The sequence below is a fragment of the Nicotiana attenuata genome, chromosome 8, assembly GCF_001879085.1.
Source record: "Nicotiana attenuata strain UT chromosome 8, NIATTr2, whole genome shotgun sequence".
In the NCBI taxonomy this organism is placed as follows: domain Eukaryota; kingdom Viridiplantae; phylum Streptophyta; class Magnoliopsida; order Solanales; family Solanaceae; genus Nicotiana; species Nicotiana attenuata.
The window spans coordinates 26,233,290-26,258,667 of NC_031996.1; the positions used below are offsets into that span (position 1 = coordinate 26,233,290).

Below are 25,378 nucleotides of genomic sequence, written 5' to 3' on the forward strand. Positions count from 1 at the left end.
TCAGAAATAGTTTCTCTATCTTCTCAAGGTAGATGTAAGGTCCGCGACTACACTACTCTCTCAAACCCCACTTGTGATATTATACTTGACTTCTTGTTGTTGTAGTGAAAAAAGCATTTCTTAACGAAGGGCCAAATACAAATTGCTTTTTCCTAAAAATACTTCTCTAAAAAGTTGCTTTAATAGAAATGCTTCTCAAAATAAGTCTTTTTTTTTTTTTACTTTGTCCTTTTTCTTTTTGAGATGCGCGGAGATAATTGATGAAAGACTTATTTTGAACATTTTCGTTAAGTGAATATATACCCCTTATTTGTATACAAGCTTCATATAATTCAGTAATTTTTTTTAAAAAAAAACTCCTTGTTTACATCACTTAAAAGTTCTTCAAAGACGAGTAATATTGTTTGTAATAGATAAAGGATAGCCAAAAAATAAACGCTCACCTTACCAGATTTGGGACAAGCAAAGAGTCGATGGACATACTTTACGAGTAACCAAGAAGTCAAAACTTAAATTGTAGTGCTATTAATTCAAACTTCTGGTGTTAATCAAACAACAACAACAACAATTGTGATTTAGTTAATGCTAAATAAATTGAAGTTGATTATATAAATTTGTTTACCCTCAAAATCAGATAACAATTAAATTTGTAAGTGGTTTTAAGGATACGTGGATTAAATTAACACAATACTATAAATTAAAATTGCAATTGAAATAAACAATGATAATAATATACTGCTTCTGTATGCGTGTTACAATACGTTTTACAAGTAATCAGACCCCGTTTATATAGTAGGGGAGCCCTATATTAGGTACAACTCTATAAAAGGTAAAAATCCCCTAATTAACTGATTGCTGATCTCACGTCGATATATGCCGAGACCTCCGCCGTGATATTCGGTTGGTTACGAATATCACGGCCTTCTGTTGGCCGAGCTTGACAACGTTCTTCGAAATTGAATAAGGCCAAGACCGATCCCTAATCACGACCCCGATATCCTCGAGGGCGGGCGTTATGGTCCGGACTCAGAATTGATAAGATCAGTACCTCGGTCTAGGCCCCCTGTTATCATATCTCAAGCTTGGCTTATCATGTCAGAGATCGGGATGTACTTCGAGACCGGTTTTACCCATATACAGATAGTCCCCTTGTTTTTTGAAGAGTAGACGACGAGAAACGACATGAGTTTCCGATTCTGGCTTCGATACCCCCCGTCAGAAATGACAAAATGAACAAAACGTCTCGTCAGTCAAGTCTTAATGGCATTAAATGCTCGTTAGTTGACGATCGGCCACTCCTGGATGCGAACGCCATTAAAAAACTATAAATACCCCATCATTTGTTCATTTTAACTTTAATTCCAAACATTCTACCCTTGTATCTTTGAATTTTCAATAATCACCAGCAATTATACTCTGGTTTATTTGGGATCCTTTGCAAGAACTTTCGTACATCTCCATCTCAAGCCTTCAACTTCCTTTCTTCCTCTATTTCTCCTCCATTTTTCAAAGAAATGGCAAAGACCTCAAAAACTGTTTCCCAAAAAGAAACACATTCTGCTTCACGGCCGGCTACTGAGGCCGAAGAAACTGTTTCGCGTACTGCCGTTGATGAACCAACACAAGAACCTCCTTTGAAAATGTTCATCCCCGGAGGATGCTCGGTAAATAATGATTTTAAAGTTGAAAAACCCTCTTTTGTACCGGGCCGGTGCGAAGAATTCTCGAGGTACATCTGTTCGATTACCGAAGAGGTCCTCCCTATGGTTCGGATAGATTGCAACTGGGCCGAAAAAGGATAACGGTCCCTGACCCCGAGGAGGCCATTACCACTCATGCCGAGGGATACCTGAGTGTTTACACTTATTCCTTCACATTGGGACCGGTGGACCTGATCATCATCGACTTCTGCAAGAGGTACGAAGTGTGCCTCGGTAAGATCCATCCCTCAATGTGGTGGATAGTGATCCTCCTCCGGTTATTCGTGAACAAAATCGACGTCTGTAGGTTCACCGTGGATCACCTGCTTCGCTTGTACAGTCCCCGACTATTCCGAGGGGGATTGATAAATCTTGTGCGTCGGGACAGCAAAGCCCCGTTCTTTAGTATCGATGAGGACCTCGGACCTAATCCCAGTGGAATGCATGTCGTTCCTCGAGAAGTGAAAACACAAAACGTAAGTGGAATTTCCCTTCGAATGTTGATTTTTATGTTTACTTTCCCTTTTCTTATTGGTGCTTGTGATGGTGCAGCCATTGCTCGAGTTCCAAATGCTATTCCTCGACTCGAGAGGTGGGTCGAGGGCATCGTTTCTCAAATGCCCTACTCCGAGCGTTCGTGGGGCGAACTCTCAAAGGGCAGTTGGGAGGCCCGTTCCCATGGTAATATTCCCTTTCCAATCAGGCCGTGTTAAGCCTCTCCTTTTACTATAAAGTCCTAATTCTCTTTACTTTCTATCTCAGGTTTGCCTAAGGATGTCGAGCTCAGGACTTCGGTTAGTGACGAGGACTTGCCTCTCGAGTCCCCTGTTCCGAGACGAGCCGAAGAGAAGAAAAGAAAGAGGGCTCCGAGTTCTCCGAGCTCAGAGAAGAAAAAAAAGGCTGATGGGCAAGCCCAAAGAAAATACCAGCGCCCGAGCCCCACCATCGGATTCACTCTACCGATGGAAGAAGAAGAAGAAGAAGAAGAAGAAGAAGAAGAAGAAGAAGAAGAAGAAGAAGAAGAAGAAGAAGCCTCTGAACTGGTAGCCTGCGTGCGATCGCAGTTCGAGGGACAAGGGGCCTCTGAACCACAGAGAGGCGAGGCTGATGTGCCTCAAGCCAGGGATGCTGACGAGGAGGCCGTGGTCGAGGCCAACAAGGAGACCGTGGTCGAGGCCTCCCGGGATGTGGGTAATGCCCCGGAGGATGTACTCGATGTGATAGACATCACCGAATCACCTTCGTTCACTGAGTCTATGTTCAACGACGCTTAGACGGTGAAAGAACATCCCAACGAGGGGGCCCACGAAGCGCATGACCCCTTCCACAGCTTTTTTGATGGCGTGGATTCTACCGCCACGGAGGACACCGAATTTGGTGACTTAGAGGTGTCGAGGAAGAGTCCATCTTCGGGAATGACCAGGCCTTCCTTAAGCCCGAAACTGATCAACCGGTTCCCAGATCCGAGTGTGGATCCTAACCGGAAGCAATCGATCATCATTTCCATTTCGGAGGATGTCCGGGTCCTCTCTGCCCCTGTAGGGGTGGCTAGATACCTTCGGTGTCTGGTGACCGAAGAAGATCACGCCAAGATGAACGAGGTGAACATGCCCTGCCTGTTCAACAAAGCAAAACAGGCGCTAAATCGGGTAACTTCAGATACCTCTCGATGACTTTTGATTTGCACTTAGGCTAATTTACAGATAATCCTAACATTTCTCTTTGTGTCTGTAGGCCTCGGTGCTCCATCATGAGACTTTTCTTCGATATCGGGATGAGCTGAACCAACTTGAGGTCGAGGTCTGAGGGCTTACTGAGAAGAGAGAGACTTACAAACTTCTCAGCGAGCAACATGAAGGGGAGGATAAGAGCCTCCGAGTTGAGCTAGAGGCGGCTCGGAAGGAGCACGCCGACCTGGTCGAGCAATTAAGAACAATATTTAAGGTTAGTGACGATGAGTCGGACATGGTGACTAGCGGTCCGAACTCGCAGGTCCAGCAGAATCTTGATCGAATCGACCAGCTCCAGGCAGAGATGGATGTGATAAAGGTCGAGGCCGAAGAATGGAAAATCAAAATGGATCGCTTGGCCTCGGAAAAAGAAACACCCCGGGCGTAATTGGCCTCTGCGGAGGCTCAACTTCAAATGATGAGGGAGAAGGACGAGGCACAGTCTCGGAAAGCCAAAAAATTCCAATCCCAACTGGGCTCGGCTGTTGCCGATCGGGAAGCCCTTGTCAAGGATCTCAAAGCGGCCAAGTCGGTGGTTGAAATAACCAAAGCAGATGCCAACGAGATGGTAGCCCAGTATAAAGCTTATGCTGAGGTAGCCCAGGACTACTTGAAAGACATCATCGAGTACGAGAAGTGGCAGTCCCGAAAGGAGGACCTCGGGGAGGTTCATACTCGGGGTTTTGATTTTCGGTCGAGATCAAGATCGCTAAGAGGCTAGAGGCCGAGGCCAAGAAATTGGCTTATCCCGAGGAGGAAGATTTTGAGGGTTCCGGCGGATCCAGAGGTGGAGAGAACCCCGATGGTCTTGGTGACGAAGCAGCCCCCGGTGAAGCCCAAGCCGTTTAAGTGCCTTGCCATTTTTATTTTTATTTTTGCATTTTCTTAGTCGTGCACTTTTGTACTTTTTTGCCAAGGCCGTTTGGCCTTTGTTATGACTGTATATATAATACATGGGCTTCTTTTTCCCTTCTACAATCTTTGAGTTTTGTTTTCCTTTGCTTTATTATTTAAATTCACAAAGATCAAAATGCCTTAGCATGAAATAGTTATGTTATGTTCAGAGGTTCGAACGAGCCTTGCGTACAATATTATTTTGTTTAAGGCATCGTGGGGGTTTGTTATCATCTGGATTTTCCCCCAAAGTACTTATAATTTTATAGTTTGTCGAGGGTAGCCTTTAGAACCGTTAAGAAATTTTGAAGGCCTCGTTTTCTGTTACGGGTCTCGGACGTCTCCGAGCCATTTCAATATGGTCGTATCCTATTTAGTTCGGGTGCTGCCCAGTAGGCTTGTCACTCCGAGTTATCTGGGCTTGCCTAAGATAACAGTCCCCGAATGGGGATGGCCGTAGCCTTTAAAATTCGGGCGGTGCCTAATAGGTCTTGTGGCCTCGAGCTCTAACAGCCCGGACCATCCGAGTTTGTTTTCAGACGGCAGTCCCCGAGTGGGAGTGGCAGTTTGAACTTGGATTAAGGCAGCCCTTAGGAGCGATACCTTTAGGGGGTCGGATGTAGGAAATTCCTTAAGAAATGCAAAAAGAAAAATTTTAAGGGACAAGATATTTATCCGCAAGGTAGAGACTTATTTTTATTCTTGTGTGTAATAGTTATACTATGTACAAGCTTTGTGCCTGGGTCAAGCAGTCTATGCGGGCACGGGGCATTTGACCGTTTGGCCTTTACAATAAGTCATATCTATCGAGCCGAGACCATTGGATCATAAAGTCTCTTTCCTTGCTAGAGTCGTTATCTGAGGGTAATGCCCCCCCCCCCCCCAGTGTCTTAGGTTGATCATAGAAAAGCCTCGGATACTGTTGATGTGATCTTTGCCACCGATTCGTGAACGGCCTTTGGTTCTAATTTAGCACGATCCACTGCTGCCTCGTTAAAACCTTGCCGGAAAACCCATTTGGGAAAAAACCGAATCAAGGGGAAAAGAGTGTAATGCGTGCTTTCAGGCCTAAAAATTGTACCATTCCTTGTTGCTTACCTGCAAGTGTTAGTTCAAAAATAAGTAAAAAGGAATGAATGAGGTCATAACTTAGTAGTGGTATTGCTTCAAGTGAGTTATATTCAAGTTGTTCGGTAGGTTCTCGCCGTTCATTGTTCCGAGTTTGTACGATCCCTTACCAGTGATTTCGATAATTTGATAAATACCTTCCCAGTTCGGTCCCAGTTACCCCTTGTTCGGGTGCCAGGTGCTTAGTGTGACCTTCCTTAACACCAAGTCCCCGATATTGAAATGCCAAAGGTTGGCTCTTCGATTATAATACCTCTCGATTCGCTACTTTTGGGCAGCCAATCGAATAAGGGCGGCTTTATGCCTTTCATATAATAGCTCCAGGCTGGTACTCATGGCCTCATCGATCGATCCCTTGGTTACATATCAGAATCTGGCACTTGGTTCCCCGACTTCGACCGGTATTAGAGCTTCGGCATTGTAAATCAGTGAGAACAGGTTGGCCCCGGTACTGCACTTCGAGGTGGTACAGTATGCCCATAGGACTTCGGGCAGGATTTCTTCCATTTTCCTTTGGCGTCGGTTAACCTTTTTTGAGGTTTTGGCGTATGGTTTTGTTGGTCGATTCTGCTTGTCTATTCCCACTAGGGTGATAGGGCGCCGATAGGATCCTTTTGATTTTATGGTCTTCGTGAAACTTGCTTACTTTGCTGCCGATGAATTGTTTCCCGTTGTCGCACACGATCTCGGCCAGCATTCCGAACCGGCATATGATGTGGTCCCAAATCACTTCCTTCTCCCTGACCTTCTTGTATGCCTGGGCTTCCACCCACTTAGAAAAATAGTCAGTCATAAACAATATAAATTGAGCCTTACCGGGTGCCCATGCAAGGGGGCCAACGATGTCCATTCCCCACTTTATCAACAGCCATGGTGACAAAACCGAATGCAACAGCTCCCCGGGCTGATGAATCATCGGAGCATCTCTTTGACATTCATCACATTCCCGCACGAACTCCTTCGCGTCCTTTTCCATATCGATCCAGTAGTAGCCGGCTCTGATTATTTTTCGAACCAATTATTCGGAGCCTGAATAGTTTCCACATGTGCCTTCGTGGATTTCCCTCAGAATGTACTCGGTATCTCCTAGCCCCAGACATATCGCGAGTGGGCCATCGAATGTTCTTCTGAACAGGGTTCCGTCATCGGATAAACTAAACCGGGCAGCTTTCGTATGAAGGGCTCTCGACTCTTTTGGATCTGAGGGCAATTTCCCGGTATTCATATATTCTATATATTTGTTTCTCCATTCCCAAGTTAGGCTTGTTGAGTTTATCTCGGCATGGCCTTCTTCCACTAGTGATCTCATGAGTTTTACGACTGCCCCCGAGTTGAAATCACCGTCTTCGACCGACGGCCCTAAGTTAGCAAGGGCATCGGCCTAGCTGTTTTGATCCCTAGGTACGTGTTGCAAAGTCCACTCCTTGAATCGATGTAATGTCACATGCAATTTGTCTAGATACCTTTTCATCCGTTCTTCTCTGACCTCGAATGCCCCATTAACTTGGTTCACCACGAGGAGGGAGTCGCACTTAGCTTCGATCACCTCTGCCCCCAAGCTTTTAGCCAGTTCGAGACCTGCAATCATGGCCTCAAATTCGGCCTCGTTTTAGTCCTAATAGATTGTCTAAATGCATTACCTGTTGGTGGTTTCAATACGATGCCAAGTCCAAACCCTTTTGCGTTCGAGGCGTCGTCCGTAAAGAGGGTCCAAATTCCCGAAGACGTCCCCGAGTTCACCAGCAACTCTCTTTCGACCTTGGGTGCTAGGGCTGGCGTTAAATCAGCCACGAAATCTGCCAAAATTTGAGATTTAATGGTTGTCCGGGGTCGATATTCAATCTCGTACCCGCTGATTTCCACGGCCCATTTGGCCAAACGCCCCGAGAGCTCGAGTTTATGCATTATATTTTGCAATGGGTAAGTAGTCACAACATATATAGGATGACACTGAAAATATGGTTTCAACTTCCTAGAGGCACTTAGCAAAGCGAGCGCTAATTTTTCTAGGTGAGGGTACCTAGTTTCGGCCTCACCTACAGTCCTGCTAACATAGTAAATTGAAAATCGCGTACCTTGCTCTTCCCGGAACAGGACTTCACTTACCGCTATCTCCGATACTTCCAAGTACAAGTATACTCCATTGATTTTCCTATTTGTTCCTCAAACATCTGGTTTACTAGGCGTTGATAAGAAGCACCGGCATTTTTTAATTCAAGTGGCATCTCGTTATAGCAGTATGTGCCGTACTTAGTGATGAAGGAGGTTTTTTCCTGATCATTCGTATTTGGTTGTACCCAGAGTAGGCGTTGAGAAAACTGAGGATCTCGTGGCCGACCGTGGCATCGATCATGCGATCGATGTCGGGGAAAGGAAGGAGTCTTTGGGACATGCCTTATTCAAATCGTTATAATCTACACACATTCTTAATCTATTCCCCTTTTTAGGGACTACTACTATGTTTGCTAACCAATCCGGGTATTTAACCTCCCAAATGGACCCTATTTTAAGGAGTTTAGATACCTCGTCCATGATGAAAGCATGTTTGACCTCGGACTGGGGTCTCCTCTTCTGCTTGACCGGGTGGAATTTCGGGTCCAGGCTTAGCTTGTGAGTGGTTATCTTCGGCGGGATCCCTGTCATATCAAGGTGGGACCAAGCAAAACAATCTATGTTAGCTATAAGAAATTGAATGAGTTTTTTCCTGAGCTCGGGACTTAACCCCGTGCCCAGGTATACCTTTCGATCGGGTAAATGCTCGATCAATATGACATGTTCTAGCTCCTCGACCATTGATTTAGTGGCGTCGAAATCATCGGGGGCTAAAAACAGACCTGGGAACCCCGTAGTCATCGTCTTCATCAGTCCCCTGTTTCTCCGATTGGGTCGGGGCTGGTGTCGGTAATTGTTATTTATCTTCTTGTTTTGTGACCAAACTTGGGCCAATTGTCATTGTAAGTGCGGATATCGAAATCGCCTCTTCGACCGCAAACATTTCCTTTGCGGTTGGATGCTCCCCGTAGATTGTTTTAATCCCTCCCAGTGTTGGGAATTTCAACAATTGGTGCAAAGTCAAGGGTACTGCCCTCATATTGTGGATCCATGGCCTCCCGAACAGGGCGTTGTACCTCATGTCCCCTTCGATCACATAAAATTTGGTTTCCTGGATGGTTCCGGCGGCATTCACTGGTAATGTTATCTCTCCCTTAGTGGTTTCACATGCCATGTTGAATCTGTTTAGAACTTAGACTGCAGGTACGATTTGATCTTGTAGGCCGAGTTATTCTACGACCCTTGATCGGATGATGTTGTCCGAGCTACCTGGATCAATTAACACGCGCTTAACTCGATATTTATTTATGAGTACAGATATTACCAGTGCATCGTTGTGGGGCTGCACGATCCCTTCTACGTCCTCGTCGTTGAAAGCCAAGGTTCCTTCCGGTATGTAATCTCGAGTACGTTTTCCCCTTGTGATGGATACCCTGGTGCGTTTCAACATCGTCCCTTGAGGGACATCGACCCCACTGATGATCATGTTAATGACGTGTTGAGGTTCTACTTCTTTGGTCTGTTTATTAGAATCCCTATTCCTGAAATGGTTCTTGGCTCGGTCGCTAAGGGATTCTTGAAGGTGCCCGTTGTTGAATAGCCGGGCTACTTCCTCTCTTAACTGTCGGCAATCCTCTATTTTGTGGCCGTGAGTGCCATGATATTTGCACATCTGGTTAGGATTCTTTTGGGTAGGATCGGATTGTAGGGGTCGAGGCCATCTGGTGTCCTTGATGCGTCCGATAGCCGATATAATGGCAGCAACATCGACTTTAAAGTTATATTCCTATAACCTCGGTGCTTCCTTAGGCCCGATAGGCTTGTCGAAACCGTTCTTGTTCATGAGTCCCCGGTTGCTCTGACCTCGATCACTTCTCCGTTCACTTCACATAGAATTTTGCCCCGACTCACTGCTTCTTCGATCTCTACTGTAAGGCTGATACCGATCCCCGTTTGACCTCGGTTCATGGTCGATATCTCTCTTGACTCCGTCGACGAATCTAACAGGATACACGGACCCCGAAGGGGTCCCAAGTTGATCATCTTCAACTCTAATTTTTGATTGATACCGATTATGCACGTCGGCCCAAGTAATAGCCGGATATTCTATCAGATTTTGCTTCAACTGATGTGAAGCCACCGAGCTTCGAACATTAAGTCTCTGGGGTGAAAGCTTTAACGGCCCAATTATCAGCGACCGGTGGCAGGTCCATCCGTTCCATTTGAAACCATGACACGAACTCTTTGAGCATCTCATTATCCTTTTGTCTTACTTTAAAAGGTCTGACTTCCTGGTCTCAACCCTTATAGCCCCGGCGTGTGCTTTCACGAAAGAGCCTGTAAGCATAGCAAAATGAGTCAATAGAATTAAGAGGCAAGTGTTGATACCATATCATAGCTCCCTTTGACAGGGTCTCTCCGAATTTCTTCAACAAGACAGACTCGATCTCATCATCCTCCAAGTCGTTCCCTTTGATGGCGCACGTGTAGGAGGTAAGATGCTCGTTTGGGTCGGTCGTTCCGTTGTACTTAGGAATCTCGGGCATGGGGAATTTTGTAGGGATTGGCTTCGGAGCCGCACTCGGAGGGAAAGGTTTTTGCACGAACTTCTTAGAATCCAAGCCTTTCAGTATCGGCGACGCTCCCAGGATTTGGTCGACCCTGGAATTGTAGGTTTCTATGTTTTTGTCATTTGCTTCGATTTTCTTCTCCCCTGATTCTATCCGTTTTGTCAACTCCTCGAGCATTTTTATGATCTCGGGGTTAGTCCCCAACTCGTTTCCATTCGACCTCTCTGCGATTGGTTCGTTCCTGCGGGTGATTTCTCGGGACGGATCGGGTTCAATTCTGCTTGGTGCGCAGATTTGGTTCTGTAACTGAGCTACCGCCGCCTATTGAGCCTGTAGCATTTTAGATTTGGTATTTTATATGTGTGCGACAGAATTTTAGATTTAGTATTTTATTTAAATACACATCTTAATATTCAGATATCTTAATCTTAATACATATTTTGATATTCAAATATGTGTTCAGATTCAGATGTTTTAATTGTCTTAATTGTTAAATAAACAAACGAGGCGAAAAGTTCTCATCATAATCTACTGACATCTTCTAATGTTACCTATGTAAAGAAAAATATTCCTTATTGGAAAACACATTCTAACAAAAGAAAATTAGAAAAAAGTGAAGTAGAACATTCATGCAAATCGTGCCTTCATGCTCAGAAATCAGAATAATGCACACTTCCACTTTCCAGCACGTAATTTCCCAAAACCTATTTATCCACGACACGCAAAGCATTATAATTTATAATAAACGAAATCGCTAACTGAAAAAAAATCATTGGCACAATGAGAAAGCAAATACTACAAATTAATTCACCAACAGTTATTTGTTTGGTGCTGTTATTATTCGCCACTGAAACTGGAATTATTTACCGATTTGCCCATGGAGCTCAACGGAGAATCCAAATCTCCGACGATCTCGACGACGTCGTTGACGATGAGGAAGATGAAGCTTGGAGAGAATGGGGCCGAAAGAAATCGGCCGAATCCGATTTCGATCCGCCGCAGATGGATTTTAGCACAATGAGTCCGTCGGCAATTCAATCGGAAATGATGAAGCAGCAGTCGGGTCCGGTTTTTGGATTTGTCAAACTACGACTTGGAACTCGTCGGACTCCGGTATCTCTTGCTTTACCTCTAAATTTCAATGGATCCAATTTATACACATTGCCAATTTGAATATTTTCTTATGCTCGGACACTCGGTGATAACATGTTATTTATAAATTTTTAGCATATCACATAATTTATTCACCGTCAGCATAAACTTAAACTCAATTTTAATTTCTACATTGTTACTTCTTTGTTAATTCGGATTAGTACGGAATAATGTGATGAGTAATGACGAGTTATATTGATATTCCTACTTAGAACATAGAATCTAGTAAAATACAAGTTTTGATTTTCGAGAGTTAATTTAACTAATTTTAGCTAATTTATATTAGGTAAATTTAATATTTTTCAATTAATATTTAAATATTAGAAAATTATACGAAAAGTACTATTTATAATTTGCAATTTCTTCTCATTTCAATATGGTAAAAAAATACATGTTAAAATATGGGTCAAAGTTCATTAGTTTGAATCTGGAGAAGTTAAAAGTGACAAGTATTTTAGGACACACGAAGTAATTGCCTCGTTGCAAGAGAAATCTACCAACTGCATCTCAATACCTAGCTAGTGGGAGTAAACTATCCAAATTCTCTGCATCCATTTGCAGTGACTGGTGTATTTTCCAGAGTCGAGATTTTAATTTGTGGTGTTTTCATGTAAACTTCTATATTCAGCATTGAAAATATCGTGTTTGGATAAACCAGATGCCGAAACACTGGATCGATCCCTGGTAATAGGGATGGGTTCGATTGAACCCGCAATTTCCCTGGTAGTAGATATATATTATATTTTGAACCCATTTTTTTAAAGTATTTTGAACCTTGAATCCATAACATTAAATCTTATATCCGCCTCTGCCCATTCGGATCGATTCGGATTATAAGTAGAACAAGAAAATATGAGTTGACCAAGAGCAGAATATGGTAGATCTAGAACTTCTCTTTTCTGTTTTAGAAGGGACGTTTCAGGCAATAAAAAGCTACAGGAAATGGATTAATTATAGCAGCTTTTTTTGTTAATTCTATCTCTGACTTATTATAGTTATAGAGGCCGCAAGTTTGAGCCGTGGAAACAGCCTCTTGCAAAAATGCAAGGTAAGGAAGGCTGCGTACAATAGACCCTTGTGATCGGGCACTTCCCCGGACCCCGCGCACGAGCATAGTGCATCGGGCTGCCATTTTTATCTCTGACTAGTTATATGTGTAGAGATAAGAGTGAGATTTAGATATATTCTAATTTGTCTTAAAAGGAAAATTATTTAGTATTAGAGTGAAATGGACCTTAGATAGAATGGAACAAATATAAGGATTGTTTAATCTGACCCAAACTGATTTAGGATTGAAGCATAGTTGATTGAAAAGAAGGGCATCTAGTTTGCAGAGGCTTAGATAGGACTGCAAAGTAAATGTTTTATTAATTGAAATCAAACTTGTTAACAGGAGAAGGTCTCTGAAATAGCCATGAAATGGACAAAACTAGCAAGAACTGGAGCAATTGAGGCAAAATTCATGGGCGTCGATGTGAGCACGATCATGTTCACAATGGAGAAAGGCCAAGATACTATAGAGGTTTGTCTAACCTCCCAAATCTGGTATCTTATTCTTTACCTGCTAACTGCCTATTGATCCTTGAAGCAAATAGTTGTTCTAACTTCTAATGGCTCAAAACTATCAGGGATTAGGTAGAAGTTAGCATCATTTTGCAATATCAACTGACGAAAGAATATCATGGATATATAGCTTTTGTGAAGAACAGTACTCGACCATCAAACAAATATCAGAACACTTGTATGATGAATATCAAGGCTTTAGTTTTGCTTTAAATTTTAGCCCTCAAATGCATCTTTATTGCATGGTTTTACATTATTCAGTTCTTCTTGATTTTGGGACGATGCATTAGTTGGTATTTCAGAGAGTAATAAGTTCTGTGTGCTAAAAAATTTGAGAATCTCTTATTTTCCTCCATTTTGCAGTTGAAAGAGTTCTTGTTAAGCCAACCAGAAGCATATGAGGTTAAATTAGGGGACCAACTTTTTCGAAGACCAGGGGATCCTCCTTTTGAAGAAGCATTTGAGAAGATCCAGACTGAGAAAAGTAAACTGGATCATACCAGCTCAAAAGAGAAGAATAGGCATAATGAGTTGTAATAACCAGAAAAAATCTAATCCACAACTAATTTTGATCAATTATATTCTAAGGTGTATTATCAGAAGGCAGGTGTACATGGCTGGCATCTTACACAATCTCCTCCTCTGTGAGTTTACAATTTGTGCTCTATTTGAAAAGTAAGCTGTATACGTCCATTTATATCAACGAATTCTTTTGATTTTGATCAATGAACATTCTGCTGGGAAATATCTGTTGTTGGAGTAATGACATCTTATAAGGGAGTGTATGTTGTTCACCAATTATGATTGGATTGGACTTATTTAGAACAGGCTAATGTAATTTAACTTGTTCTAGCAGGTTGCCTGTCTTATTTTCTAGGTAGCTAGTTCTACTTATATAGCCAGCTACCTATAATTATCTCTTAGGTGACACGGAAGTTAAAACTCATTATGATTTATGAATGGAGGTTTGGACCTTGAGAGAGCATTCTCTAAATCCTGAAGATAAAATTATTTTTATTCAAGCATAACATAAACCATCCCACAAACTAAATTGTGTATACATTGGGATGACCAGAGCGGGCAAGATGCTGAATACATAATTTTGTAAGAAAATTACGGATATCGGAGAATATTGCAGCAGACCCTCTCATTTAATAAAAAAGGCAAGTTAATTGGAAGAATACAAGATTATTTCAGCTTATTGCTGAAGTCAGAGAGCCCAAGAAGGCGAATTCTGGGAATGCTAGCAGCCTCCTCCCTTTCCTTTTGAGTATTGTAACCCCAGTCCCCTACTTCCGGAAAATCAGATCAGCAATCAGTACAACATAGCAATTTGCCAATAAAACTGAACCGCAAGAGGAAAGAAAATGAATTAGTACGATGCATCTATAAGAAACAAAGAGAGTATGGTAAGTCACCTAAATACAAGTTCCATCCATCCAACTCGGACTCTTTAATCACATTCTTTAAAGTAGCAAGTCGGTCTTCCACAAAGCTGATCAACATTGACAAAAGTGGACGCACTTAATTTCACTCAGTAGAACCCATATGGCTATCCAAAAGAAGTTTGAGTAGTTCTGATACTATAAAAATCTTACTGTAGGGTCAGACCCTGGTGTTCTGGCATTTCCTGAAGTTGCTGAAGCACTTTCACTTTAGGGCTGATAAAAAAGAAGTATCATGTGAGCACGAGTATATGCTTGAGATAAGCAACACGGATGATAATGTCTCTTGCTATTGCAATTAGCTTAATCCAAGCTCACATGCGTAAAGTAAACTTACCCTGTGCCCAGACCATATATCCTTTCAGCTGGAATAGTTATCCCAGCAAGCTCTCTAAGTAATGCATCTGCAAAGCGGCTCTGCAAATGGAAGTGGAGAATCCATGTCAGATTCAGAGTATAAATATTAGATTCAACAGTTTAACTCAACGCTCTACGATTTCAATTCCTCATTCCTCAAGAACTAGCTAAAGATTTAAAAAACAGGATAAATTAGTTTGAAATATATTTCCTTCAGGTGTGCACATTCTAGCAAACCTGCTTCGTAGTGACTATATAGAGCTTTGAACTTGCAAATTTCAGTGCATCAGGAACTCCAGGATAAAACCTGTAGAGAAAGCAGTAAATTTTTTAGTATTTTTCAACACAGTAAAATTTTTGCCATGATTCTAAGAATGACAATAAAATGAGCAGCAACCAACTTATGATATCGTGTTCAGGACATAAATGTAGGTGACTAATATAGCGTTTGTCTTTCTGTATTTCTTTATGTTCATTAACGGATTACAAATTAGCGAAGAGATTAGGGCTAATCAGGACCCTCAAGTGGTTGATTTGATCTTACAAACATGATCAACAACTAGACTTACCTGTTTGCACCAATCCAAGTAGCCAAATCATTGTCCATCCATTCATCTCTAACCTTACCAAAAAGATCTATAAGAAAATCCCTGTCTTCATCCCATTCTGCCATTATAATGGGTTTTATCTTTGCCCAGTTCTCAAGTATTCCCTCAACTGTTAGTCCCTCTGCAACCTATTACGTTAAGACAGCCATCACCTCGAGAAATTTTAAGATACATCTACTGAAATGAATAGATTTGCGTCATCAAATCCAAGACACTTCTAATCTTTTTTCTTGTACCCACCGAAGACTTGCGAATTGAAGGAATTCTCGTCTCTAAGAGCAACCTCACAAGTAAAAGATTTTCATATCCAGTTTCCACCACAGGTCTAACCTGCAGAAAGTTTGAAGGTTTTATCATTTCTATATGACTGCAAACACAATTAACACCCGTATATGGATCTCAAATATGATTGTTACTATAGTAGAAAGTAGTTCCCTCGCAAACAAAAGATTAACTCTGACAAAATGGTGATGATATTTGTCATTTATGTGACTGTAAAAGATTAACTCTAACAAAAGATTAAAACAGTATTTGTGCAATTATTATCAAAATGCTATTCAAAACACTTCTGTTCAAGTTATTAACGGAATGAAAAATCAGTTCTAAGAATGCCAAATATGCAGCCAAGGAAGAATAAGCATACTATGAGCAGAATGACAAAAGGGAGGGGGGGGGGGGCGCATTTCCAATAAAATGATACTGCAAAATAAGAATTTCGGTATTGGTGTAACAGTCTAGTGGTTGTAACCCCACTCTGCACAACTTAGATGGATAATTCAAATATTACATAATTTCTCCTCTCTACTTCTGTTCCCTCCCCTAATTCACAGGGTACCCCCACCCAAAAGATAAATAAATCAAAGGAAAACCCATTGCTGAGAGTCAAAAGCATGAAAGTTTCAGAGAACCATCAGCAATTTTAAGTACGACACACTTATGAATTTGAAATGCATATTTCACCTGGTTTTTGCTATTTCATAGCACCCAGAGGGATCATTGGTCCATTGACGACATGACTGATTTCAACAGTTCACATGATTATACACACAGATGACGCACCAACACAGCAACACTACTAGCCAAGGCCAAACCCAGTTGGATATGCTAAGAATATTTAGCAATAGATTTACGATAAAGCCAAACTCATGTGAAGTATGCACTGAACTGGCGATGACATTATAGTCAATGTGTGATTCTTGCGCTCTTTATAGTAGTGACAGTTCTCATGGAAAGGAAGTTTGTTTTCCTGTCAAAGAAGCATGCTTAACACAACCTATAGCATAACAACATTATAGTCGAGTCTAAACCAAATTAATGTAAAGAGCTTGCCCAATAGCACCAGTACTAGAAATGTATCTCCTTCATCTACACGAACGGCTTTCTTTTAGCTACTTCACTTATACTTTGACTTTCTAAGAAGTACTTAAGTAGCTAAGTTTCAAAATTAAATATGGAAACAAGATCAAGTAGAAATATGAACTAGACTCATTCCAATGTATCTCGAAAAGGAAATGAACAAAGAAAGAATAATACTTTGACAAGTTAACACAAAAAGAGAAAAGAAAGACGACATCAACAACTACTACTACTACTACTACTACTTAAGCTTCAGTCCCAAACAAGATTGGATCGGCTATATGAATCCTGACTGATCATGTTACTCCATTTACACTCATCTCACGCCTATATAGTGCAAATACAAATAAAAAGTAACAAAAAGTGATTTTCTAAAATTTATAAATCTCTGAAAGGCTAAACCACTCCTAAAAAGCATAGGACCTATAGAGAAAACAAAGAAAGAAAGAAAAATATAAACTTTACCACATGCATTTGATCCACAATCCAATCTTCCAAAGAAGAGTCCACTCCATTGAATAGACTGGGCCATCTTACTTTAGCAGCCTGCAAAACCAACAAAATTCAAAAAACATAATAATAAAGGGGCAAAAGGGGGCAATGAATTGAATATTGGGAAGTAAAATGGGCAATGAATTTGTAAGTAAAAAGATATATGACCTTAACAGCAGAAAGAGAGCTCTCTCCACAACTGTCACAGAGAACTCCGTCAAAATCTAAGGCGTACAAATCCCCCATCTAATATCCCAATCCAAACAAGGCTCGCTCACCCTGCGCCTGTGGCTAAACCTGTGGGATGAGTTTAACACCCGCCAATCAAATTTGATCAAATACTTGGGGACTCAATTGAACATTTTGATTTATTTGTAAGTTCATGTCGTTTTATTGATTCTGCGCCTCCAGGCATTTGTCCTGATCCGACCCGGGACACAGGCTAGTACTTTAGTCATTTGATCATTTTTAGATCAGCTTTAATTTATGCGGGGAAAAAAATGAATTTTGAAATTAATATCTTTTTGGTTATAAGACTTTTGAGACTTATAGTTTTAAATATGTCATAATATTTATGTAGTTACAAAAATTTATCTTCAAAAATAGAATGAAAAATATTTTAAAGGTGTTTTCAAATAGAAGTATGTCATTTTCTTTAGACGGACTAATAAGAAAATAAGATCATATAAAATGAAGTATATTGTGTTTTAGAATGATGTCATTTATTAATATGAGCCATTTACTGTATTTTAACATTTTTTATTTATCAATTTTAGTGCTACTTCACTCCAAAAAGTAATGACCCTTTTATTATTTAAAATCTTTAATATTTCCTTTAACCATAAATTTTTGAAGTTTTAAAGTTTTTAAGCGGAAAGAATTTTATGATTCATACTTAAGTGGATTAAGGTGTGTGATCTCGCCCAATTATGCCTTATAAAAAGAACTAAGCGGTCGCTGCAAATATATCCGATTTACAAGTCCGGAGTCGAATCCCACAGAGAACTAAGGTTTAGCTACAGCTGTTCACTATCACCGAGAAGACAAGCTTGAACAATTCCTAACTTATAGATATTAAGATTCTTGTGTTTAACTACTTAACTAACAAATTAAAATAGTAAATTAACAACTAACGATACTGAGGGTTAGAGAAAAGATTACGGAGGTCTAGAATTATGATTTCCCCTATTGTCGGAATTCCGCTATGTCTTCTATAATTTCGCCTAAGTATTCTCTACCGATCATGAGCACTCTTATTACCGTAAATCTCTCCCGAGTAATTACGACAATTTGCTAGACGCACTCTCCCGAGCTACGCTAGCTGGCTTTTAATACAGTTCACTTCAGATCGCACCCAAGGCTTCGTTATCCCTAATCCCGCCTTTAAACCCTCGGTTATTGATCCCTCATATACTCTGGGAGTGGTGTTGTTCAACAATTACCTAAATATGCACTCTCTCCCGAGTTATGCATACTAAATAGGCACAGCTAATTGAGAGCTCTTCAATCAACCAGAATGTAAACGTAGTTGAACAAATAGAGAAAAGCTATGGCTCAATTATATAAATACATAACAAGAATTTATCCTACAAAAGGTTCTATCAAAACTCTAGATAACAAATTAGCTATTCATAATAGTATGTAAAACTACAATACTAAAAGTCATAACCAACAATGAAAAATAGGAAGAGGAAGGAAAAACTCGTAGAAGAATTCTCCGTCTTGCTCCCAATATGTTCTTGCCTCCTTAGGTCGAATCTATGTCCAAAATATGTCCCCCTCCCCCCCCCCCCCTTCTTGGCCGGCTTCCTTGGTTTAATATAGGGTTTAGGGCTTAAAATCCCGTGGTTTGCACATAAGTCCCTGAAATTTCCGCCTCCTGCCGCGGTTTTGCCGCGGTCGCGGTGGAACCGCGGCCAAACATGCCCTCTGATTCTTCAGTTGTCCGCGACCATGTTCTACCGTGGTTCTACCGCGGTCGCGGTGGAACCGCGGTTTTTCACCCTGTTCCGTTTGGAATTTGGAAAAACGTAAAACATGAAAGTTGTAGCCCTTTGAGTTAGATTTCCAACCATATATTGTGGAGTCCAAATAGAGTTCTGAGCAAAAAGTTATGTCTATTTTACTAGACAGTGCGCAATATGCCTCCTCAAGTCTTCGCTCGTACTTAATTATCAAATTTAACCCCCGAACAAGATCCCGGCTTAATTCCTTGAGCTTTTACTCAGACTTCAAAGCTTCAAATCACTTAAATTAATTCCATAACATCTATATAGCTCGGAATCACACCTACAAGGCATAAAACACACAATTAGTGCAAAACACTAGCGATTAAAGCGCAAACTCAATTAAAGTGCAGTAAATTCGAGTGTAATAAGCGACTAAAATATGCAATTATAGCCTATCATAAACACCCCACACTTAAACCATTGCTCGTCCTCGAGCAATCAAACTACACCTTTTTTTATAGACATGACCTTTTTAAACAATTCTCCTAACTCATCACACCAAGAGTATTTAAAATAGACTAAGCACAAAAGCGTAACATCTTCACCTCAAGATTTGACTCACAAGTACCACACGTTATTCACAACTCACCCACTTACTCTAATATAGAGGTGACTGACATTACCTTTCCTTCATGAATCAAGTGCCCTCACACAACAAAAGAGAATAGTTCCACACAATAAAATTTAAGAACACTTAGGAACTCAAGATAGAAAGAATTCACTCACTCTCAGAAATAACATTCATATGCCACAAAAGATGCACCATAAGCTTGCCCGTAGTGTACTACTCCACTAATCGAGCTCATTCAATCTTGGATCAATTAGGACTTTATTTGGTTGTAATGTAGGCTACGGGAAGGGTATGATACATTTAGATATAAGAGTGATTACACCTCCCTAAGCACTTTAATACATACATTTTAACATTTAAACCCCATACTTATGTCAAACCAAAACTCCACCTTCACATCAATTTATATTACCCCATACTTCTTTAAGCACACTTACGTCAAGAGCCACCACTTATCAAGAATTTTTTTTTTTAACAACAATCCAGCTATTTTTTTTTTCAATTCAAGTGGCTTTTACTTTTTCAAAACAGTGCACCTTTCTCCTTATTTCATTAGTTCCACTCAAAAGCCAAACCAACCACCCCACACTTTAACTTTTACAAAGTTCATAAACAATTCAAGTGCTCATGAGAGGTTACAATGGTTCAAATAGATGGTTAATTCNTATTTGATTGGCCAGAACATGTCACTTGCACACGTGGCGCGATTTCTTTGGCCTTTCAGTGTGACTTGGCATGCCTTGTCATTTTGATACGTGGCATGATCCTATTGGCTCTTCCGTTTGACTTGGCGCACCACGTCATTTGACACGTGGCACCAAACTGGGCCTCTAGGAAGATGACATCTTGGGCTTAATGAAGTGGGCTCGCCCAACTAAATGGGCTAGCCCAATGAATTAAGGCTTATTTATTTAATCCATATATATTGGACTGATATAATTAATTCAATTATATTAGCCCAATAAATTTATTTGAACTAATATATCTTGAATTTAAAATATAGTCCAAAATATTTTATGGATTTAATTCCAATAAATTTTATATGCCTACTGATCACGCCCAACTATGCCTTATAAAAAGGACAATGCGGTTGTTGCAAATATAATCCGGTTTACAAGTCCGGAGTCGAATCCCACAGAGAACTAAGGTTTAGCTACAACTGTTCATTATCACCAAGAAGACAAGCTTGAACAATTCCTAACTTATAGATATTAAGATTCTTCTGTTTAACTAATTAACTAACAAATTAAAATAGTAAATTAACAACTAACGATACTGAGGGTTAGAGAAAAGATTAAGGAGGTCTAGAGTTATGATTTCCCCTATTGTCGGAATCCTTCCCGCTATGTCTTCTATAATTTCGCCTAAGTATTCTCTACCGATCATGAGCACTCTTATTACCGTAAATCTCTCCCGAGTAATTACGACAATTTGCTAGACGCACTCTCCCGAGCTACGCTAGCTGGCTTTTAATACAGCTCACTTCAGATCGCACCCAAGGCTTCGTTATCCCTAATCCCGCCTTTAAACCCTCGGTTATTGATCCCTCATATACTCTGGGAGTGGTGTTGTTTAACAATTACCTAAATATGCACTCTCTCCCGAGTTATGCATACTAAATAGGCACAGCTAATTGAGAGCTCTTCAATCAACCAGAATATAAACGTAGTTGAACAAATAGAGAAAAACTATGGCTCAATTATATAAAAACATAACAAGAATTTATCCTACAAAAGGTTCTATCAAACTCTAGATAACAAATTAGCTATTCATAATAGTATGTAAAACTACAATACTAAAAGTCATAACCAACAATGAAAAATAGGAAGAGGAAGGAAAAACTTGTAGAAGAATTCTCCGCCTTGCTCCCAATGTGTTCTTGCCTCCAAGGATATTGTCTAACCCTAAAGTAGTGTCTCTGGCCTCCTTAGGTCTAATTTTTGTCCAAAATATGTCTCCCCCTAAGCGTGGTGTGTGTTCCTCCACGTGAATTCTCCTCCAAAATATGTTCGATCCTCCCAAAGTGGCGTCCTCCCGTATATATATATACCAAGTAGGGTTAGGCCCAAACAATTATACCTTCTCCAATATGAAAAAGGACACTTTTCCCGGGTCATACGCGCGACTTCGCGCGGTCTTCGCGCACCTTTCTGCCTCAATCTTTTTAGCGCGCGACTTCGCGCGTCCTTCGCGCGTCTGCTCGTTTTTCACCATGTTCCGTTCCGAATTTGGAAACACATAAAACATGAAAGTTGTAGCCCTTTGAATTAGCTTTCCAATCATATATTGTGGAGCCCAAATGGAGTTCTGAGCAAAAAGTTATGTGCATTTTACTAGACAGTGCGCAATATGCTTACTCGAGTCTTCGTTTTGTTGTTTTATCATCCGTTGATCCCCGAATACGATCCCGGCTTAATTCCTTGAGCTTTTACTCAGACTTCAAAGCTCCAAATCACTTGAATTCATTCCATAACATCTATATAGCTCGGAATCACTCCTACAAGGCATAAAACACACAATTAGTGCAAAACACTAGCGATTAAAACGCAAACTCAATTAAAGTACAGTAAATTCGAGTGTAATAAGCGACTAAAATATGAATTATAGCCTATCATCAGTGTGATTATAATAGTTGATAGGTGCTAAACAACCTTATAAGATAACTTCCGTACAAGTCAAATTTTAGAATAGAAAATTAGCATCCTTAGGGATTGATTTCTCTAATAAACAAATTGATTTAGCTTTATTACTATTTGAGAAATGATAAAAGGTGCGAGAGTTGGTTAACTAAACAATGATACTAAAATAAATTTGTTTAAAAGCGAAGGAGAGAGGATAAGATTGAATTTGCCTCAATTAAAATAAAGTTGGATCTCTTGACTTCACTTGGTGATTAAATTAAGACATCGATCTATTTTATCCCTCACCAAATCTTCAATGAGTTAAAATTCTTCTCATGAATAGATTCATCTATTGTACAATGTCTAACAAGAAACTGTTAGGATCGAAATAATTAAGTGTCATGTGGAAGCTAGCAAAATAAACGTTGAACGATGATAAATCATACAATAAAAGAGAAATTCAAATGACCTATATTCACAGCCGGAGATAAGCAATTCACTATATAAAAGAGAGTACAAAATATCGAGCGAACAACCTCACGAAGAGGCAAACACAAGTGACATACTAACATTTGTCCCGAAAAGTTCTCTCCCTAAACAAGACTCTCAAACCCCTTATTACTACATTAAGGATGCTACTGAATGAGAAGAAATGATAATTGATTTATAGAAGTACAAAAAAAATTCGTATAAGAAAATGGACTAGCCAAATATGGGAGATTTATAATTATCTTCTAATAAAAGAAAAACTCATTTTGTCCTTTCCCTCAAGAGATAGGAAACCAAATATGGTAAGAAAATCTGGACAAACGCCTAATAATTCTCCCCTTGACCTGATTTTTCTGACAAAATAAATTTGATCCACCTTCTTCATATAATTTTCTATAGGTCGCATCTCCAAATCTCCACCATAGAGTTTTTTCTCAACGTACGTAGCACTCCGGTCAAATTTCTCAAACAAAAATCATGATTATCGTCAAATAGGTTGAGGCTAGAACTAAACTCGCCAAGATGAACCTCGCTCTGATACCACTTGTTATAATTAAAATAATCAGGTGTCATGCAGAAGATTAAAAAAAAAAAAGTAAACGTTGAACGACAATAAATCAGATAATAAAAAGAGACACAAATATTTAACGTGGTTCGGTCAATTGGCCTACGTCCACGACCGGAGATGAGCAATCCACTATATAAAAGAGAGTACAATATACTGAGAGAACAACCTCACGAAGAGGCAAACACAAGCGACACACTAACACATGTTCCGATAAGTTATCCTCCTAAACAAGACTCTCAAACCCCTTATGGGTACATTGTGGATACTACTGAATAAGAAGAAATGATCATTAATTTTTAGAAGTACAAAACTTTTTCCTCTAAGAAAAAGGACTAGCCAAATATGGGGGATTTATAATTTCCTTCTAATAAAAGGAAAACTCAATTTGTCATTTTCTTCAAGAGATAAGAAAATAAATATAATAAGAAAATCTAGACAAACGCCTAACAAAAATACTCAATTAGCTTATGCAACTACTCATAATTATATGATACATAAGCACTTCATGTGTGATTCAATCTACTAAAATGCAAGACTTAATTTTGATTATCTTGACTAACTCAGTTAACACATCACATAAATCTTCTTTATCGGTTGATATCAAGACTAGTATTAAAAGTTATATGAAGAACTAAATAGATTCAAATAACTAATCCTTTGTTTTGATAAGGAACTAGCATAAATCCATCAAGAATAAGTCATAAATATAAAAATCCATCAAAGAAGGCTAGAAGGCCTTTCACCTACTTCAATAAATTCTAGAAGTAATAAATGGGAATATTAATGATGGAATCGCATATGGTTTTACCTCAAAAATACGAGTAACAATTAAACTTATTTATGATTTTTAAAATACGTGAGTTAATTCAATACTAATTAATAACCAAGAAATATGAAGTGTGAATGATGAAAGTAAGTTGAACCAAACCAGTGTTTAAACAAGCCTCGACCTCGAGCTGTGATGGCCTCGAGGTTGGTCAACAAGAACAAGACCAATAAAATGAAGATAAAGGAGCTAAGAGACAATTCTGATGAAATATGAGCAATAAAGTAAGATAGTATATTCTTTGCCAATGATTCATGATCGTTACAAATTATTGGGGTCCCCTTAATATAATAGGGGAACCCCAAATAAGGTACATTTCTATTTACAGTAAAGAATCTTATCGGGACAGTTGTCTAACCGCCTAGTACCGATTCGTACAAATCTATTCCGGAATTTACACCATGATTTTGGGGACGTGGCAGGAATGTTGCTCATTCTGTTACAAACCCATAACGATATTATCTCGGGATTGGTCACACTAGGCTCCAACGTTCCTCGAACACTTAAATCTTCGAGCCTCGTGTTCTGCCTTCAGGCTCGAACTCGGTCCATAGTGAGTCTATCCTCAACGGGAACCTTCTGTTCCTCTATGTGAGCCTTTGGGCCCACAAAATAGGGGGCACATGATTTTACCGTATACAGATAGTCCCCGCTTTTCTTAGAGTAAAATTATAAGAAACGATTTGAACCTCAATTTTTCGGAGTCCCTAATGATGACGCCATTCCCGTGACGTAGATCGAAACGTCCCGTTGGTTCGCTTCCCCAAAACATTAAATGCCTCCCCAGTGGTGGTTGGCCACTAGCGCCGTTAAGCGTCGCCGCTCGCCTATAAATATAAGGTTTAAATTCAGAGAAAGCTTTACTTCAATCTTCAAACCATCCCTAAGATTTTTCTATATCTCCTTCTTTCCATCTCCTTTCTCTCATTATCCGCTACTCGCGTTCCTTTTAGTGTCACAAGATACCAAATTCCGCCTATCTCCGCGTCCTCTCACTCAAATTAATGGCGAAAACTTCAAAAACAGTTCCCCAAAAGGGGAAAGCTTCCTCCTCTTCTTCCTGGCCGGCCAAAATTGTGGCGCCGGCCCTTTATGAGATTATTCCCGGCCCCTGCGTGATAAAGAAAGACTTCAACGTTGAAAATCTCCCCGCAATCCCAAGCCGATGCAAACATGTATCCCGATACATTAGTTCAATAACGAAGAAGCATCTCAAGGCCATGAAAAAAAAACTGTGGCTGGGGGGG

At 40.1% G+C, this 25,378-nt stretch overlaps 2 protein-coding genes across 3 annotated transcripts; one reads left to right on the forward strand and one right to left on the reverse strand.

The window, feature by feature from the left end:
* Positions 10,712–13,587, forward strand: LOC109231096. Its single transcript, XM_019396654.1, has 3 exons — positions 10,712–11,187; positions 12,620–12,748; positions 13,153–13,587. Exons 1-3 carry the CDS (start codon positions 10,855–10,857, stop codon positions 13,324–13,326), a joined length of 636 nt encoding a protein of 211 aa, XP_019252199.1. The 5' UTR covers positions 10,712–10,854; the 3' UTR covers positions 13,327–13,587.
* LOC109231095 lies at positions 13,784–17,433 on the reverse strand. Of its 2 annotated transcripts, none has more exons than XM_019396652.1 (9): positions 17,216–17,431; positions 17,021–17,101; positions 15,440–15,529; positions 15,161–15,327; positions 14,829–14,898; positions 14,572–14,651; positions 14,388–14,450; positions 14,208–14,284; positions 13,784–14,078 (listed from the first exon to the last, which is right to left on the reverse strand). In XM_019396652.1, exons 1-9 carry the CDS (start codon positions 17,291–17,293, stop codon positions 13,978–13,980), a joined length of 807 nt encoding a protein of 268 aa, XP_019252197.1. In that variant the 5' UTR covers positions 17,294–17,431; the 3' UTR covers positions 13,784–13,977. The 2 variants fall into 2 exon arrangements, with proteins under 2 accessions (XP_019252197.1, XP_019252198.1); XM_019396653.1 differs by having other exon boundaries at positions 14,043–14,134; positions 17,216–17,433.